Source organism: Callorhinus ursinus, unplaced genomic scaffold, assembly GCF_003265705.2.
Source record: "Callorhinus ursinus isolate GAN/ISIS: 27379988/994484 unplaced genomic scaffold, GSC_fseal_2.0 scaffold66, whole genome shotgun sequence".
Lineage (NCBI taxonomy): Eukaryota > Metazoa > Chordata > Mammalia > Carnivora > Otariidae > Callorhinus > Callorhinus ursinus.
Window position 1 is genome coordinate 7134766 of NW_027397128.1, and position 19301 is coordinate 7154066.

The 19301-nt window shown below is 39.4% G+C and overlaps 1 protein-coding gene across 4 annotated transcripts in view; it reads left to right on the forward strand.

Moving 5' to 3' along the window:
• Nucleotides 1–15853, forward strand: part of ITGB1BP2 (integrin subunit beta 1 binding protein 2) — a 22857-nt gene extending 7004 nt beyond the window's left edge. Inside the window, exons 10-12 of one of the 4 annotated variants that reach the window (XM_025892117.2) lie at nucleotides 695–733; nucleotides 11715–11756; nucleotides 15631–15853. In XM_025892117.2, coding sequence (XP_025747902.1) covers nucleotides 695–733; nucleotides 11715–11723 — 48 coding nt within the window. In that variant the 3' untranslated portion in view covers nucleotides 11724–11756; nucleotides 15631–15853. The remainder of the gene's footprint in view (nucleotides 1–694; nucleotides 734–11714; nucleotides 11757–15630) is intronic. The other 3 variants (XM_025891974.2, XM_025892180.2, XM_025892051.2) reach the window with 3 other exon arrangements.
• The last annotated feature ends 3448 nt before the right edge of the window (nucleotides 15854–19301 follow it).

Below are 19301 nucleotides of genomic sequence, written 5' to 3' on the forward strand. Positions count from 1 at the left end.
ATTTATTTGACAGAGAGAGACACAGCGAGAGAGGGAACACAAGCAGGTGGAGTGGGAGAGGGAGAAGCAGGCTCCCCACTGAGCAGGGAGCCCGATGTGGGACTCGATCCCAGGACCCTGGGATCATGACCTGAGCCGAAGGCAGACGCTTAATGACTGAGCCACCCAGGCGCCCCATCAAATTCTTTTCATAGCACCCTTTTCTCTCAGTTCAGATTCAAGGAACATAAGGTCTCATTGGGAGCTAGAAGTAAGATGGAGGTGGGGGAACGGACATGGGCAGCAAAGGTAAGGGGTCACAGGATAGCATGGCTGAGGATTTGGAGATTGAGGCAAGATTAGGGGATATTGGAGGATGCATCCAGGGAATGCATCTCAACCTCACAGAGAAGTTTGATCAGAGTTAAAGGGGCTTCCTGGACGTCCAGGATATTCAACATTTCTGGCTCATTTCTCTGCTCTCATTCTATGGATTTGAAGTACAAATAAAGTTTCCCTCTTGACCTGAACCTTTCAGGTCCTTTCAAACCCTGGCAGCAGTCTACTTTTAATGTCATTTTTCTACAGGTGAGTTGACATCAATAGGGGCTTTGATGGACATTTAAAAGATTTAGAGGTGTAGAATGCATATAGAAAAGTGCAGAAAGTGCACTAATCTTAAATGTACAACTTTTTTCTATCTTATCAAAATCAGGGGACCAGCAGCTACTCAGATTTCCTGGAGAGGATGAAGGTGAGGAATCAAAAAGTTCAAGTAACCCTTGTTGTATATAAACTTGATCTATAAAATTTCAAGTTTATAGAATTAATAATGTAATGTACTTATTTTACGTAGTCCAAAGCCTAAAATGTAAGAAATTTTCAAGCAGGTGCATAACATTAATAATAACAACAACAATAACCATAGCTACTGTTTCTCATACAAACTAACCTGCTAGACACTATGCTAAGTGCTTTGCATGCGTTATCTCATTTACTTCCCTACTTCCCACCATCAAATGTACATATCTGTTCACATTAGCACAAATCCTCTCCTTACCTCCTTTATACTTCTTATTTCTTCCCATTGTACTTTGTATCCTCTTCCCTTATACCTTCCCAGGAACTTTATTACTACTAATTATCCTTTCTCTCTCCTGTTTATTCAACCTTTCCCTCTCATTGGATATTTTCATTGACATTTAAACATGCTCAAGTCTCCGATTTTACAAAAACAATTTCCCTTGACTACATAACCCTTTCCAACTGCTACTTAACTCCTTTCTCTCCTTTATAAGTGAACTTCTTGAAATAACTATTCATTTTCTATTTCCACCTTCTTATTCCCTTCAAAACACACTTCAATTTGGCTTCTATCCCACTCAGTCTGTGGTGATAAGGTCACTTTGGGCCATCAAGTCACTAAATCCAGTGGATACTTTTTAGTCCTTGTCTTACTTGATCTTACAAGCAAAAATTGACACTCATGATGGTTTCTTCCTTGAAATAACATTCAATACATTGGCTTCTATGACCCATGGCTCCTCTTGGCTGTCCTCCTACTTCTCTGACCATTCCTTTCAGTCTCCTTTGCAGGCTCTTCGTTTTCTACCTGGCCATCAAATGATGAAGTTCCTCAGGACATAGCCCTAGTCTTGCTCTCTTCTTATATATAACTCTTCTAGACATTTTCAGTTATGCCCATGACTTCAAATACCACCCACATGCAGATGACTCACACATTTTTATCTCTAGGTCATATCTTTCCTTTGAGGTCCAGATTTGTATTTTACAGTAATAATAGCTAACACATATTTAGAACAGTGTTTGGCACATATAGTAAGTACTATATAAGTGTTTGCTATTGTTAGTACTACTATTACTCCTCTTTCTCTTCACCAAAAGCTTTCACTTCAGACTATTAGGAAAGTTGGGGTGTTTTTTTCTCTTGGAGAGGAGGGACACATCTTCAATATCCAATTTTATAATGTTTCAATAAGAAAATAAGATTTTCTTTTTTTTTTTAAAGATTTTTATTTATTTATTTGACAGAGAGAGAGAGAGAGAGAGCGGGAACACAAGCAGGGGGAGTGGGAGAGGGAGAAGCAGGCTTCCCCGCCAAGCAAGGAGCCCAACGCGGGGCTCGATCCCAGGACCCCGGGACCATGACCCGAGCCGAAGGCAGACGCTAAATGACTGAGCCACCCAGACGCCCGAAAATAGGATTTTCTTGACAGTCAGGTTTTGCTAGTCCACAAAGTGATAACATATTTAACATACCATTGCCTCAGCTCTAGGATTAAGGGAGATTGTATTCACCTGCTGAAGGAATGAAGCATCATGTATAGAATGCCACTGTGCTAACCACTTCTACTCACATGATTTTACTTAATCCTCACACCTGCTCTGTGAGGTAGGTATTATTATCCCAAATTTTTATAGATGAGGAAACCAAGACTCAGGGCAGGAAATAGCTTGCTTGAAGTAACATAACTACTGATTAAAACTCAGTCATTGCTGAGAGCTGTCCTAGAGCCATTTGAGAATATCCAAAACCTAAGGACCCAACTGAGGTCTTAGAAGAGGGGTCTTAGAAGAGAAGCATAACACCAAGCCACTCTAGCCTAGCAGAGTCCCTTTGACAAGCCTATCTAGGAACCAGCGAAGCATTTGGTGGATCAGTGATATCTCACACTTATGTAACACCTTTCCAAAAATTTTTACACCAGATTCAGAGTTACTATTTCCGGGATCCTTGCCTCCACTGTCCCCTTTCTCCCTTTCTGCTCCCCAAGTCCCAGAACACTGCTACAGGGAGAACCGAGCAGACCAATATAAATTCATGCTGTCCAATTTCTACTTGGCCCTTGCAGCTGCTCAGCAACCCTTTTATTTGTCTCATACGTTCCCTGGCATTCTCCCCACAGAGGCTGTTCCCTGATCTTCCTCTTCTCAAATTCCAGCTCCTCCGGTTCCACTCCTTCAGACTAATACACACACTTTCATGAGACGCTTGACAATTCAATAACATTGTTCTAAAACTTTTTTTTTAGAGAATTTAAAACATGTGCAAAAGTAGACAGAATAGTATAATGAATCCCCATTTACCAAACACTCAGCTCCAACTAGTATCAGCTTTCACACACTCGTTTCATCTATCTCCTTTCCATATTATTTTGGAGCATATCCCAGACATGATATCATTTCATACTTAAATATTTTAGTATGTATCATTAAGAGGTAAGGATCCTTTTTTTTTAAAAAAGAGTCATATTTGTAATACCATTAGCACACATAAACAAGCAATATTCCCTTTAATATCATTAAGTGGCAATCAGTATTTAAATTTCCAATAGTTTCATAAATGTCAAAAGAATTTTTTACAGCTTTTTTGTTTGAATCAGTATCCAAGTAAAGCCTGCACATTGTGATTGGTGGATATGTGTTGTATGTCACTTTTATCTATTTTTTTAAGTAAGCTCTACACCCACTGTGGGCCTTGAACTCATGACCCAGAGATTGAGTTGTATGCTCCACCCACTGAGACAGCCAGGCACCCCATATGTCACTTTTAAACTAAACGTTCCCTTTCATCTCTTTTTTTCCTTACAATTTTTTACTGAGGAAATCAGATTATTTTTCAGTAGAGTTTTGTCTGGGTTTTGCTGATTGCATCTCTGCTGTACAGTTTAAAATATTTCCTTGACCTCTGTTGTATATATTGGTAAAATCAATGTCTGTACAATGCATCTTCTATATTCATTGTCCTATTTTCAGTGGGGTGGAGAAATTGTCCGTGTGACCAAAGAAGTGGAAGGGGTCTGGCTTGGCAAGTGACTCAGGAAAGAGCTAGGACTCTTTAGCAGTACTGAAACAGATGGTTGGGGTCAGAGCTCAATAAATAGTAACGGAGGTCCAGGCAAGATAGGATGGGTGAGGGGCCGTGCAGTGTCAGATTTCCACTCTGCTGGTATGTAGAGCAGGACAGGCAAGGAAGTGGTGATCAGGCTGAAGTCAGAACTGGAAAAGGAGATGTAGAACTTGAGGTAGCAGTTGGGATTATTTCTCAGGGGATTACTCTACTTGCTATACCCTGTTTTCTAAATATATCTTTTCCATTCGTTCCCACCTCTGTGCCTTTGCCTAGGATGTTTCCTCTGTTTGGAATATCATCTCCTTTGTCTCCACATATCCAAATCCTATTTATCTTTAATGACCAGTGCAAGTTCTTTGTTTTCCATATTTTTGCTTGTAGAATCATAAAATATCTCTAAAAGGATAAATAAGAGATCAAGAATATTGATTGCTTGGAGCGCTTGGGTGGCTCAGTTGGTTAGGCATCTGACTCTTGGTTTCAGCTCAGGTCGTGATCTCAGGGTCATAGGGATTGAGCCCTGCATCGGGCTCTGCACTCAGCACACAGTCTGCTCGAGATTCTCTCTAAATAAATAAATAAAACCTAAAAAAAAATGAATATTGATTGCTTTTCCAGGAAGGGAATTGGATGTCTAAAGGACAGGGCTGGAAGGGAGAAAGATATTGCTGATTTGTTGCAGGAGGGACACTGATGAAAGTGTCTGCTATGAATTCGGTAGAAGTAGAAGCAGGGAGATTGAGTAGAATGAGGAGGGTCTGGAACAGCCTCTGTGGGGAGAGTGCCAGGGAACATATGAGACAAATAAAGGAGTTGCTGAGTAGCTGCAAGGGCCAAGTTGAAATTGGACAGCATGAATTTATATTGGTCTGCTTGGTTCTCCCTGTAGCAGTGTTCTGAGATTTGGGGAGCAGAAAGGAAGAAAGGGGACAGTGAAAGCAGGGATCCCAAAGACCATAACACTGAATCTGGTGTAACTGGGAGATAATAACTGATCTGGATGTAGTGAGAGGTAAAGTACCTAGGGGTTCCACTGAGATTAGAGTTGAAGAGATCAGAGACAAACCAGTTGTTTGGAGAAGTGTTACATCAATGTGAGATATGAATGATTAACCAAGGGACTCATTGGTTTCCAGATAGGCTTGTCAAAGGGACTCTTCTAGGACTCCACTGGGGTCCTTAGGTTATGGATATTCTCAAATGGCTCTAGAACAGGGGTTTTAAGGTGGAATTCATCCCTGAAATTGGAGCTTCTGCAAGAGGCATGGTGGGAGGAGTAGCAAAAAATTAAACTACTCTTTATTGAGCCTTTAATGTGATCTAAGCTCTGTAATAAATTTGTCTATTCTGTTATCCTTTTCTGTCTCTATATAATATATACATGTATCTCAAATGAGAATATATTTAATTCTCAAAACAGTGTATCAAAAGCATTATTATTATAATTTTTTTAAAGATTTTATTTATTTATTTGAGAGAAAAACAGAGATAGAGAGAGCACAAGCTGGGAGGAGAGGGAGAAGCAGGGAGCCAGACACGGGGCTTGATCCCAGGACCCTGGGATCATGACCTGAGCCAAAGGCAGACGCTTAACTGACTGAGCCACCCAGGCGCCCTTATTATCATTTTTATAAAATGAGGAAATTGAGCTTCAGGGGGATTACATAATTTTCCCTAGGTCACACAGCTATCAAGTGTCAGAGCCTGGGACAGAAATCTAGGTATTGACTACAAAGCCCGTGTTCTTTGGTGTTCCAGCAGTACTTTCTAGCAAACACCTCCCTCCCTCCACAAATGAATCCTATTTTGCCAGTGACATCTGTTATAAAATTATAGATGCATTATCACCAAAAATAGTTATACACTGAATTGAAAACTTTTGATGAGTAAAGAGTTAATTGAGTAGGATGGAAGAGATACTTAGAGGCAGTGAAACTAATTGAAGATAATTGGCAGTGGTCCAGGGGAGAAAGCTAAGACCCCAGACTAAGTGGGCATGATAGTAAGAATGGAGGAGAGAGTCACAGATGTAAGAGATATGTCTTAGGGCGCCTGGGTGGCTCAGTCGTTAAGCGTCTGCCTTCGGCTCAGGTCATGGTCCCAGGGTCCTGGGATCGAGTCCCGCATCGGGCTCCCTGCTCGGCGGGAAGCCTGCTTCTTCCTCTCGCACTCCCCCTGCTTGTGTTCCTGCTCTCACTCTCTCTCTGTCAAATAAATAAAATCTTAAAAGAAAAAGAGATATGTCTTAGTTCAAGCTGCTATGACAAAGTATCATAGTCTGGGTAGTTTATAAACAACAGAGATTTATTTCTCATAGTTCTGGAGGCTGGAAGTCTGAGATCAGGGTACCAACACAGTTGAGTTCTGATGAGGGCCCTCTACTAGGTGGAGAGCAGAGAGAGGAAGCAAGCTCTCTCATGACTCTTATAAGGGTACTAATCTTATTTATGACTTCATCTAATCCTAATTACCTCCCAGAGGCCCTACCTCCTAATACCATTCATATTGTGGGGGGGGTAGGATTTCAATATATGAATTATAAGGGGACATAATCAGTCTGTAACAAGATAGTTCCACAGGTAAGAATGAAAGTAATGTGGCTGTGCTGTTCTGTGTTTCTTGAACTTACACAACTCCCTCCCTCCCCAGTGCCTCTGTAATATCTGATCCCCCTGCCTGGAATAGTCTCCTTCCAGGTTTTTGAATAGCTGGCTCCTTCTTGTTATCCATGTCTCAGCTCGTGATAGGTAACCAATTCATTATCTTGAAAATTAATCAATAAAGGGAGAGAATCAAGCATTTATCCTGCCTTTCCTATCTGAATTGGGTAACAAAATAGATGGGGCAAAATGTCTTTTGACAAAACTATTCCAATGAATGAAAAGAAATAATAAAATCAGAACATCACTTTTTGGCAATCCTTGATAAATAGATAAAAATAGTAAGCATCAACGGCTTCTAAGATTATAAAGAGACAACAGATATTGTATCCATCCAATAGTCATACCAAAGAGATGGAACCCAAGTTTGATTTAGTCTTTGGATCCAGCTGCCAATTTGTAGGAAATAGACAGGAACTGCACAATGCCTGGGTAATCAGCAAAATCCACAGTGAGAAGCTTAACAGGTCAAACTGCTCAAGTTCTTCCACAAAAAAAAAAAAAAAAAAAAAAAAAATCACCTCTCAGAGAGGCCTTTCTTGACCATCCCCTCTAAATTAGCACCTACTGTCCACGTTACTATCACATTACACCATTTGATTTTCCCCCATAGTCTTTATCATCAACTGAGGTTTCTTTACATGAGAAACAGTATAGCATTAACGGTTAAGAGGACACACTATAACATCAGGCTGCCTGGGTTCAAATCTTGATTACTTAAGAGCTATGTGCCTCAGTTTCCCCAACTGTAAAATAGGATTAATAACAGTGCCTAGAGGGGCACCTGGGTGGCTCGGTCGTTAAGCGTCTGCCTTCAGCTCAGGTCATGATGCCGGGGTCCTGGGATCGAGCCCCGCTTCCCCCTCTCCCACTCCCCCTGCTTGTGTTCCTGCTCTCGCTGTCTCTGTCAAATAAATAAAATCTTTAAAAAAAAAAGTGCCTAGATCATAAGGTCATTAGTAGTATTAAATGAGTTAACATATCTAAAGAGCTTAGTACAGTGTCTGGTATAGGGTAAACATTATAAAAATGTTAACACTATTAATGCATAATCAGTTTTTTATTTGTACATTATTTCTTTCACTAGAATATAAGTCTGTATTTATGCACTATTCCCAGAACCTAAAACTGCCTAGCACATATATAATACATGCTCAATAAATATTTGTTGAATGAAGGGCCTGGATTAGAGTGGCAAAGAATAGACAAGAAAGAGACACATAAGATATTATTTTAAAAGAAGAAACAAACCTTGGACTTGGTGATTTTTTTTTTCTGATATGGGATGGAATGGTATAAGATGACTACTCCAAGGCTTCAAGTTTAAGTAATAGGTAGAAGGCTAGTGCTTTTAACAAAAATAGGAGAAGTGGGAACTAGAGCTAATATTTGAATATTCTGATAATTTTATTTTAGATATGAGTTTGAAATTATGGCAAAATATGAGTAGAAATGCTAGCAGGAAGTTAATTGTAAATACAAAATTAGAATTCATGAGAAAAGCCAGCACTGAAAATAGATTTGAGTATCATCTTCATCAATATGAGACTTAAATATTCAACTTTCATCTTTAAAAAAACAACTGCAAAAGTGAATAAAATGGAAAATAAAATATTTGAACCCTTAAATTTATCCTTCAGAGAAGTCACTGTTAGTTTGGTGTGTATCCTTTCAAACATTTTCTATGCATTTGCAAACATATTGGCATATAACATGTAGGGACATAGTAAAAGTCCAAGTGGCAATCTATATACATATGGAGAAATTTGTTTTTTCTTTTTGGCCAATTTGAAATCATTCTATATTTTTCCATTGCTTGCTTAATCATTAAATATGTCACTCTATAGTCCTTGAAGATATTTCCATGTCAGTATGTATAGATCTCTGACATTCTTTTTTGTGCTGCATAGTACTTGATTGTACATATATGCCATAATTTATCTATCTGTTCCCCTACTGATGGACACTTAGGTTGTTTCCAGTTTTTTGTTATTACAAATTATGCAGCAATGAAAATCATTTTACACGTATCTTTACTGTTTGTGCTAATATTTCTTTTTTTTAAGATTTTATTTATTTATTTATTTGAGAGAGAGAGAGAGAGAGAAACAGCATGAGAGGGGAGAGGGTCAGAGGGAGAAGCAGGCTCCCCGCTGAGCCGGGAGCCTGATGTGGGACTCGATCCCAGGGCTCCGGGATCATGACCTGAGTCGAAGGCAGTCGCTTAACCAACTGGGCCACCCAGGCGCCCTTTGTGCTAATATTTCTTAAAGGTAGATTCTTAGAAGTGGAATTGCTGAAAAGAAGACATACATTTTTATATATCTTATATATCTAAAGAAGACATATATATTTTTATATATCTAAAATGTTAATAGAGGGGAGCCTGGCTGGCTCAGTCAGAAGAGCACATGACTCTTGATCTCAGGTCATGAGTTTGAGCCCCACGTTGGCATAGAGATTACTTAAAAAATAAATTTTAGGGATGCCTGGGTGGCTCATTTGGTTAAAGGTCTGCCTTCAGCTCAGGTCATGATCCCAGGGCCCTGGGAATGAGTCCCACATCGGGCTCCTTGCTCAGCGGGGAGCCTGCTTCTCCCTCGGCCTGCCGCCCCCCGCTTGTGTGTGCTCTCTGTCTCTCTCCCTCTCTCTGGCAAATAAATAAAACCTTTAAAATTAATTAATTAATTAATTAACTAATTAATTAATTAATTTTTAAAAATGTTAATAGGGGAGCGCCTGGGTGGCTCAGTCGGTTAAAGCGTCTGCCTTCAGCTCAGGTCATGATCCCGGGGTCCTGGGATCGAGCCGCACATCAGACTCCTTGCTCAGTGGGGAGCATGCTTCTCCTGCTCCCTCTCTTGCTCCCTCTTGCTTCTCACCCTGCTTGTGTTCTCTCTCTCTCAAATAAATAAATAAAATCTTTTAAAAAAGTAAAATATGTTAACAGGTACTATTCAATTTCCCTCCACAAAAACTATTCCAATTTACATGGCCATCCAGCAATGTATGAGGTACCAGTTTCCCTAATAACCTCATCAATACTTTGTTATCAATTAAAAAATATTTATCAACCAGATGTACAAATGATGGTATCTCATTTTTATTTTGCATTTCCTCTGATTACAAGAAAGGGTGAGGGGCAGCTGGGTGGCTCAGTTGGTTAAGCATTCAACTCTTGATTTCGGCTCAGGTCACGATCTCAGGGTCCTGGGATCAAGCCCCAAGTGGAGCTCCGTGCTCAGCAGGGAGTCTACTTGAGATTCTCCCTCTTCCCATCCCCTACTTGCAATCTCTCTCGAATAAATAAGATCTTTAAAAAAAAAAAAAAAACCAAGGGTGAGGGGCGCCTCGGTGGCTTAGTCGTTAAGCGTCTGCCTTCGGCTCAGAGCCTGATCCCAGAGTCCTGGGATTGAGCCCCGCCTCGGGCTCCCTGCTCAGCAGGAAGCCTGCTTCTCCCTCTCCCAGTCCCCGCTTGTGTTCCCTCTCTCACTGTCTCTCTGTCTCTCTCTGTCAAATAAATAAAATCTTTTAAGAAAATAAAAATAAAAAACAAAGGGTGAGCATTTTTCTTTTTTACTGAATATTCATATACAGACTTTCAATTAAACTTAGTTTTCAGTGGCACCTGGGTGGCTCAGTTGGTTGAGTGTCTGCCTTTGGCTTGGGTCATGATCCCGGGGTCCTGGGATTGAGTCCCACATTGGGCTCCCTGCTCGGCAGGGAGCCTGCTTCTCTAAAAAATATTAAATGAATAAATAAACAAACTAACTAAACTAATTAACTAACTTAGTTTTCAGCCCCATGTGTCATGCTCATTTTCTTGTTTTCCTGGATCCTGGAGCCTTTCCATAGTTTTCGTGGTAAAACTGCCCCTTCTCATCTGTATCCTTTTTTTTTCCTCAGTTTTTTTAAGTAGGCTCCATGCCCAGCGTGGAGCCCAACGCGGGGCTTGAACTCACAACCCTGAGATCAAGACCTGAGCTGAGATTGAGAATTGGACACTTAACTTACTGAGCCACCCAGGCACCCCCTGGGTGGCTCTGTATCCTTTGCACTAGGCCAGAATTTCTTCCTAGCTACTATTTCGGGTACCGTTTCTCAAATGGCTTTCCTGCTTCTAGAGAACACCTGGAACTTTTTGTCCTTTGTGTTTGTACATATTTTATATATTAGTATACTTTTAGTGGTGTCTCAGACGGGCTCTGAAATGCTATATTTGTCATAATAAATTCCCACATAAGGGGCACCTGGCTGGTTCAGTCAGTGGAGCATGCAACTTGGTCTTGGGGTTGTAAGTTCGAGCCCCAACTTGGGTATAGAGATTACTTTAAAAAATAAATTCCCACATTTAACTGCCTCTCTATTCAGTTCCACTTGTTTGTCTATTCTTTCTTATTTTTTTATTTTTTAAAGTATTCTGTACACCCAACATGGGGCTCCAATTCATAACCCCAAGGTCAAGAGTCTCATGCTCTACCAAGTGAGCCAGCCAGGCACCCCTGTTTGTCTATTCTTGAAGCATATCACAGCTTTATATAGTAATTTTATATCTGGTAGGCAAGTCTTCTCATTTCTTTTTTCTATCTTTTAAAAAAGTTTCTTGGCTTTTTCTGAACATTCTTTCAGATAAACTTCAGAACCAACTTGTCTGGTATTCCCACCCTACCCCCCCAATCCCAATGAGATTGTTATGGAAATTTATAGTTATTTGAAATTTTTTTCAATTGTAAAACCTCTTATTCAGGAATATTACATATAGCCTTCAGCAATATTTTGTAGTTTTATTCATGTAAATGTTTTATACATATCTTTTTTGTGTGATTTTATTTTTAAGTAATCTCTAAATCCAACATGGGGCTTGAACTTACAACCCTAAGATAAGAGTCAGATGCTCTACTGACTGAGCCAGACAGGCACTCCTTTTTGTACATTCCTTGTTGGATTTACTTCTGTCATTTTTTTCCATTACTATGAATGGGATCTTTTTCCCCATTATATTTTCTAATTGGATATTTTAATACAAAGAAATTTTTTATAGAGAAGTTATTGATTTCAAACAAACTCTTCCTGTTTAATTTTAATTATTTCTCAGTTGATTTTCTTAGATTATATATCCTATGTAAACAAGGACATTTTATGACTCTTCCTTTACAATATTTATAACTTTTATCTTCTTTTGTCTTTAATGTTTTCACTAGAACCTGTAGAACAATGTTGAGTAGTGGTATTTGTAAAAACAGGTGAGTATTCTTGATTTGTTCTGACTTTAAGGTGAATGCCACTAATATTTTGCTATTGAGTATGATGATTGTCATTGTTATCTATACTCTATCAAGTTGTAAATTCTCTTGTTCCTAGCCTACTGAGAAAATATTTTTAAGGTACTACAAACACAAGCTAAAAAATTCAAATAGTACAAAAGGGTAGCTGAAGAGTTGCCCATCTCTATTCCCCAGTTTCCCAATTCCCTTACTGAGAAGCTATTCCTATTAACAATTTTTATGTGAACTACCAGAAATAAATCAATGCAGATATAAGAATATATGTGAAAAAATATGTATGTGAATATGTTATTTTTAACACAAAGAGTGTTGTACTATAACAACCTTCTAAACACTGTGGGTTTGTTGTTGTTGTTGATAAATCAGCTGTCAGTCATTTCTTTGTAGGTAATCTATCTTTTCTTTTTAGCTCTTTTTTTCCCTACTTTCATTATGAAAAATTTCAAACATACAAGAGTAAAGACAATAGTATACTGAATCCCCATGTACCTGTCACCCAGCTTCAGTGATTACTAACTCATGGCCAATCTTGTTTCATCTATATTCCCCTAACACCTGCTCCCCAACCTGCACACCAATATTATTCTGAAGCAAATATCAGACATTGTATTACTTCATTTTATCCATAAACATTTTGGTATGTATCTCTAAGATATAAGGACTTTTATTAAACATTGCAATAAAACCATCACAATTCTTTAACTATCATCAAATGTTATAGTCACTGTTAACATTTTCCTGATTGTCTCATAAACATTTATGTGTTTATTTTGAGTTTGTTGTCAAGGATTGTCAGGCTATACATTGCAATTGGTTGATGTTTCTTAAATCTCTTAATCTATAGGTGCCCCTTCCTTCTCCCCCTCCCTTTATTGTCCCACGGGATTTATTTGTTGAAGAAACTGGGTGGTTCTTCCTGTAGTGCTTCCTATAGAATGGATTTTAGTGATTGCATCCCTGTGGTGGTCTTCCCCTGTTCTTTTTATTTCCTGAATATTGATTAGATCTAAGGCTTGATTAGATTTAGATTCCAGTTCTATTTTTTTCCTCTTTTGGGGGGCAAGAATATGTCATAGGTAGTGTCATATACTTTTATAAGTAGGTAACAAGTTTCTTGCTCCTTTTAAGATACTCTCTTTGATGTTCTGAAGTTTCACTACAGTGTGTCTGGGTGGGGATTTCTTTTTTTGTTTCTTTTTCATGTTTGGGATTCCTGAATTTTGGAGATTGGCATCTTTCACCAATTCTCAGCTATTTTTTTCTTCAAATACTGCTGTTCCACTGTTTTCTCTATTCTTCACCTGAACTCCAGTTGGACATCACCTGTAAGCATGGGGCCTTTTAAACTTAGGCCGTAGGTGGGTGCTTGGGTGGCTCAGTTGGTTAAGCATCTGACTCTTGGTTTTGGCTTAGGTCATGATCTCGCAGTGGTAGGATCAGGCTGCATCATGCTCTGTGTTCAGTGCCGGGCGGGGTGGGGGTGGTTCTGCTTCAGATTCTCTCCCTCTCCCTCCTGCTCACTCTCTGTCAAATAAACAAACAAACTTAAGCTGTAGGCCACCAGAGATCAGATGACTTCAGGGCAAAAGTCTGCTCCAGAACCTACCCAGCCGAGTTGTGCTTATTCATTGTTTCCTGTACTTTACTCTCAGTGTACCATATATATGTATATGGATGGAGATATACATATCTGTACACACTTAAAAATATATCTTGAAATTCATTCCATATCACTGTATAATCTACCTCATTCCTTTCTCTTTTCTCTTTTTTTTTTTTAAAGATTTTATTTACTTGACAGAGAGAGACAGCGAGAGAGGGAACATAAGCAGGGGGAGTGGGAGAGGGAGAAGCAGGCTTCCCGCTGAGTAGGGAGCCCGATGCGGGGCTCGATCCCAGGACCCTGGGATCATGACCCGAGCCTAAGGCAGCCGCTTAACCGACTGAGCCACCCAAGCGCCCTAGTTCATTCCTCTTTTTCATATATTGAGGTATAACTTACATTTTAGTAAAATTTATGTATCTTAAGAGTATATTTTTATATGTGTATACATTTATGTAACCTCCCCCCCAGGTCTAAATATAGAACATTTACAGCACCACAGAAGGCTGGCTCCTTGTGCTCCCTCTTTTTACCCACTCCCAAGATTAACTACATTCTGACTTCTATGGTCATAGATTAGTTTTGCCTATATTTGAATTTCATATAAAGGGTATGTACGCTTTTTGCCTCTAATTTCTTTCATTCAAACATTTTCTGTGAGCTTCATCTATGTTGTTGAATATATCAGTAGTTCTTTTTCATTGTTGTGTAGAATTCTACCTTCTTTAAATTAACTTCCATTTTATGGATATATCATAATTTAGTTAACCAATCCTCTATTGATGGACATTTAAGTGTTTTTTTTCAGTCTTTTGTTACTACAAACACTGCATGTTTATTCATGTATCTTTGCCAATATGTGTAAGTATATCGGTAGGATAAAATCTTAGATATGTTGTGAGTGCTAGGTGAAAGATTATGTGCATTATTAATTTTTTGAAGATTTTATTTATTTATTTATTTATTTGAGAGAGGGGAGAGGAGAAGAGGGAGAGGGACAAGCAGACTCCGCACTGAAGGTGGAGCCTGATGTGGGGCTTGATCCCACAACCCTGAGATCATGACCTGAGCCGAAATCAAGAGTTGGGCCCTTAACTGACTAAGCCACACAGGCGCCCTGTGCATTATTAGTTTTAATAAATAATGCCAAATTGCCTTCAAAGAGGATGTATTATATTAAATAACAATATATGTGAGGGCCTGTTTCCCAACATCTTTGCCAACTATTAACAAATATTTTTATCTTTGCTGATCTGACAGGTAACACATAGAAACATGTAGTTAATACATATTTTTTGACTAAAAATACATGCACATGGTAAGAAAATCCAAGCAATATAAAAGGATATACAATGAAAGTTATATATTACTCCTCCTCCTAGTCCCTAGTTCCCCTGGTTCCCTTTCCAGACTACCACTATTGTCGGTCTCTCATGAATCTTCCAGATACATTCTGTGCAAACCATGCATATGCAAGTATAAATGGGTGTATGTGTGCACATGTGTTTGGATATCTCTATCTGGCACATACTTTGATGAAAACAAGTTTACTTTCCCCCTTCCCCTTAAAAACCTATCTATATCTGTATATCTGTATCCATTTCTTCTCTTTTTTTCACAAATGGCAGCAGGCTATTAACTCTGCTTTTTCATTTAACATATCTTTGAGATTGTGTCATAATACATTTACAGCTGCCTTTTCTTTTTTATGGTTATATCACTTATTTAACCAGTTCCAGGCATTTTCGTTGTTTTCAATATCCTGTTATTATAATATCCTTGAACACACTTATTTGTATACATCTGACACTATATTTATAGGATAAATTCCCAGAAGTATGGTTCCTGGATCAAAGTGGTTAGTGGCTGCTGTGATTCCCTGCCCAAAATCCATTCTGCATCTTCCCCATTGTTTAATGGTCATAAAGTTTGTAATTGATCTCAGCCCCAGCTTCTCGCTGGGGTGCACCACCCTCCTAACCCAATCAAGGTAAGCCCATCCCCCATGCCTTAGTGATTGGTTCTGACTACCCAGGCCATAGCCAATGAATGCAAACCATTGTCCTGTCAAGGGGATTGCTCAGGAATGGGCCATTGACCCAATTCAAGTTAATGAAATGTTAGAGGATGTTTGTTGAAGTATTTGGGAGAAGGTTTTTGGTTTTGGTTTTGTTCTTTGCTCTTCTGAGACAGATAACAGAAGCCAACTTTGTCTCTTCTTTTGGACAGTGTGGTATGGCTGATGTGAAGCCTTCAAATGCTACAGCCCTTTTGCTACCAAGAAGGAAGTCAAATCTATGATGAAGTTCATACTTTGGAAGACAGATCTGACAGAAAGAAATTAGGTCCTTGGTGACATTGTTGATCCATGGAATCAAATCAACTGCAGAGTTCTCTCATCCCCTGGAATTTGCATTTGTATGGGAACCAATAAATCCTCTTTATTGTTTAAGCCTATTGGAGTTGGGTTTTCTGTTACCAATAAAAAGGCATATGTACTTTAAAAGTTTTTGATAAGTCGCCTTCCCAAAGTTATAACAATTTACAATGCCAACAACAAAATACAAGGGTGTCTATTTCGCCCCACCCTTGCCAAAACAATGTATTGTCAAACTTTCTGATATTGCCATTTCTACTGGAAAAGAGTGTTATCTCATTGTATTTTTAACATGATCTTTTTATCATGAGTAAGGTTAAGCTTCTTTCTAATATATTTCAAAGTCACATATATTTCCTTTATGTGTATGTGAATATGTGTGTATATTGCTCATGTCCTCTGCCTAGTTTTCTATTTTTCTTTTTCTTATTGCTTCATAGAAGCTTTTTGTATACTAAGAAAATCAAGCCTTTGTCAAATGGGTTGTAATATTTTTTCCGAGTTTCTCCTTTGGCTTTTGACTTTACTTTTATTTCGTTTTTTTTTTTTTTATTTTATTTGCATTTATTCTATGCAGAATTTTACCCCCGGGCCATAAGTTTTTGTTTCTTCAGTTTCTTCTGTGATACCTGTTTCTTCTGTGTAACTTCCTCTTCTGGTTTAGGAACAGTCTGCTCTTTTTCGGTAAGGATCATCTCAATGTGGCAGCGAGAGCTCCTGTATGGGTTAATCCGCCCATGAACCCTGTACGTTCTATGCCGCAGTTTTGGGGGCTTTGTTCACCTGGATGTGCTCAATGACCAGAGAATCTACATCTGAACCTTTAAGTTCAGCATTACTCTCTCATTTTTAAGCATGTGCAGTAAAAACTCAGCACTCTTCTTGGGCCACCGACCCTGTGTCCAGCCCACCGTTTGGCCCCGGGTACACCTCCCAACTCCACCATTGTAGTGAAGGAATGGCACATCCTGCTTCTGCAAAGTGATGTCTTTCAGATACTTGGTGGCTTTTCAGATATGCATACCCTTGATGGCCTGGGCAGTTTCACGTGTGTTATTAAAGTGAACACAAAGATTTGAACCTCTTGATTTGGATGATTTTGTAGGGTTTTCTGGGTCAAGTGAATAGTGAACCATTTTCAGAGGCCACCTCAGGCCACTATAGGGGAAGAGGAAGAGCGGTGGCTCCTGGGAGAATTCATGAGAACTTGATCTCCTATTTTCGTATTTTTTAATGGCCAGATATGTATAACATGAAATTTTACCATTTTATTTTTGTGAAGGTTTTATTTATTCATTTGAGAGAGAGAAAGAGAGCACGAGCGGGGATGGGGAATAGGGTGGGGGAGAGGCGGAGGGTAAGGGAGAAGCAGACTCCCCACTGAACAGGGAGCCCCATGCAGGGCTCAATCCCAGGTCTCTGGGATCATGACCTGAACTGAAGGCAGATGCTTAACTGACTGAGCCACCCAGGCACCCCATGACTGTGTGATTTTTATTTTTTATTATGTTAATGTGGTGTATCACTTTGATTTGCATATATTGAACCATCCTTGCATCCCAGGGATAAATCCCACTTGGACATGGTATATGATCCTTTTAATGTGCTGTCGAAATAAGTTTGCTAGTATTTTGTTGAGGATTTTTACATCCATGTTCATCAGGGATGTTGGCCTGTAGTTTTCTTTTCTTGTGGTGTCTTTGGATTTGGTATCAGAGTGATGCTGGCCTCATAGAGTGAATTAGGAAGTGTTTCCTCCTCTTCAATTTTTTGGAACAGTCAGAGAAGGACTGGTGTTAATTCTTCTTTAAATATTTGGTTGAATTCACCAGTGGAGCCATCTGGTCCTGAGCCTTTTTTTGTCAGGAAGTCTTACTGTTTCAAGTCCTTACTACTCATAGGTCTTTGCAGATTTTCTATTTTTTCATGGGTTGGTTTTGGTAGAGTGTGTGTGAAAGGGACATATTTGTTTCCTCTACCAATTGAATACTTCTTTTTTAAAAATATTTTATTTATTTATTTGACAGAGATAGAGAGCACAAGTAGGCAGAGAGGCAGGCAGAGGGAGAGGGAGAAGCAGGCTCTCTGCTGAGCAGGGAGCCCGATGCGGGGCTCGATCCCAGGACCCCAGGATCATGACCTGAGCCAAAGGCAGCCACTTAACCAACTGAGCCACCCAGGGGCCCCCCCAATTGAATACTTTTGTATTCCAAATGTGTGGGTGTTTTTCCCACACCAAGCAATTATCCAGGTCTCTGCAGATACCAAATGGGTGTTCTACAATTCTGACACTGTCTCCTGGAGATAGCATCATATCCCACAAGTTAAAGTCTCAGTCCCACAAGTCTGCCCCCACGTCAGATGCCAATTGCAAGTCCAGATTGTCATTTGTGCTCCTGACTGACTAGCTACATATTGGGCGTCCCCATAACCCCCTCCTTATGTTTGATAATTTGCTGGAACAGCTCACAAAACTCAGGAAAACAGTTCACTTTCTAGATTACCAGTTTATTATAAAAGGATGAAACTCAGGAACAGCCAGATGGAAAAGATACAGAAATGTATAGGGGAAGGAGTGTGGAGCTTACATGCTTTCTTTGGGTATGCCCCACATACCCAAAGCATCTCCACATGTTCACCAGCCTGGGAGCTCTCTGAACCTCTTCAATTTGGATTTTTATGGAGGCTTCATTACATAGATATGATTGATTACATCATTGGCCATTGGTAAGTCTCCAGCCTCTCTCCCTTCCCTATTCTCTATACACAGGGTCGGTTCTCCTTGCTACCATCCCCCATCCTGAGGCTATCCAGAAGCCCCCAGCTACTGGTCTTCTGGTTTATGGTCTTGTTCAAGTTTTCTGTTTTGCAATGATCAGTCTAGTTGTACTATCCATTATTGAAAATGGAGTATTAAAGTCTCCAATTTAGGGGCGCCTGCGTGGCTCAGATGGTTAAGCATCTGCCTTCGGCTCAGGTCATGATCCCAGGGTCCTGGGATCGAGCCCCACATCGGACTCCTGGCTCAGCAAGGAGCCTGCTTCTCCCTCTGCCTCTCTCCCTGCTCATGCTTTCGCTCTCTCTGTATCTCTGTGTCTCAAATGAATAAATAAAATCTTTAAAAAAAATAAAGTCTCCAACTTATTATAGAACTGTCTATTTCTCCTTCAGCTTTGTTAATAGTTGCTTTATATATTTTAGGGCTCTGTTCTTATGTTTATAATTATTATATATTCTTGCTGAATCAAACATATTGTCAATATATAATGTCATTTTTTGTCTCTTGTAACCTTTTTATATTTAAAGCCTAGCCCCTGTGCTATTTTGGTTACTATTTTCATGGAACATATTTTTCAATTCTTTTAGTTTCAACCTCTGCGTTCTTATATTTAAAGTGAGTTTCTTATAGACAGCATATAGATTCTGATCCTCTTTTTTAAAACCAATCTGCCAAGCTCTGCTTTTTGCCAGGAGAGTTTAAACCATCTACATTTAATGTGAGTACTGATAATGAGAAATTTAC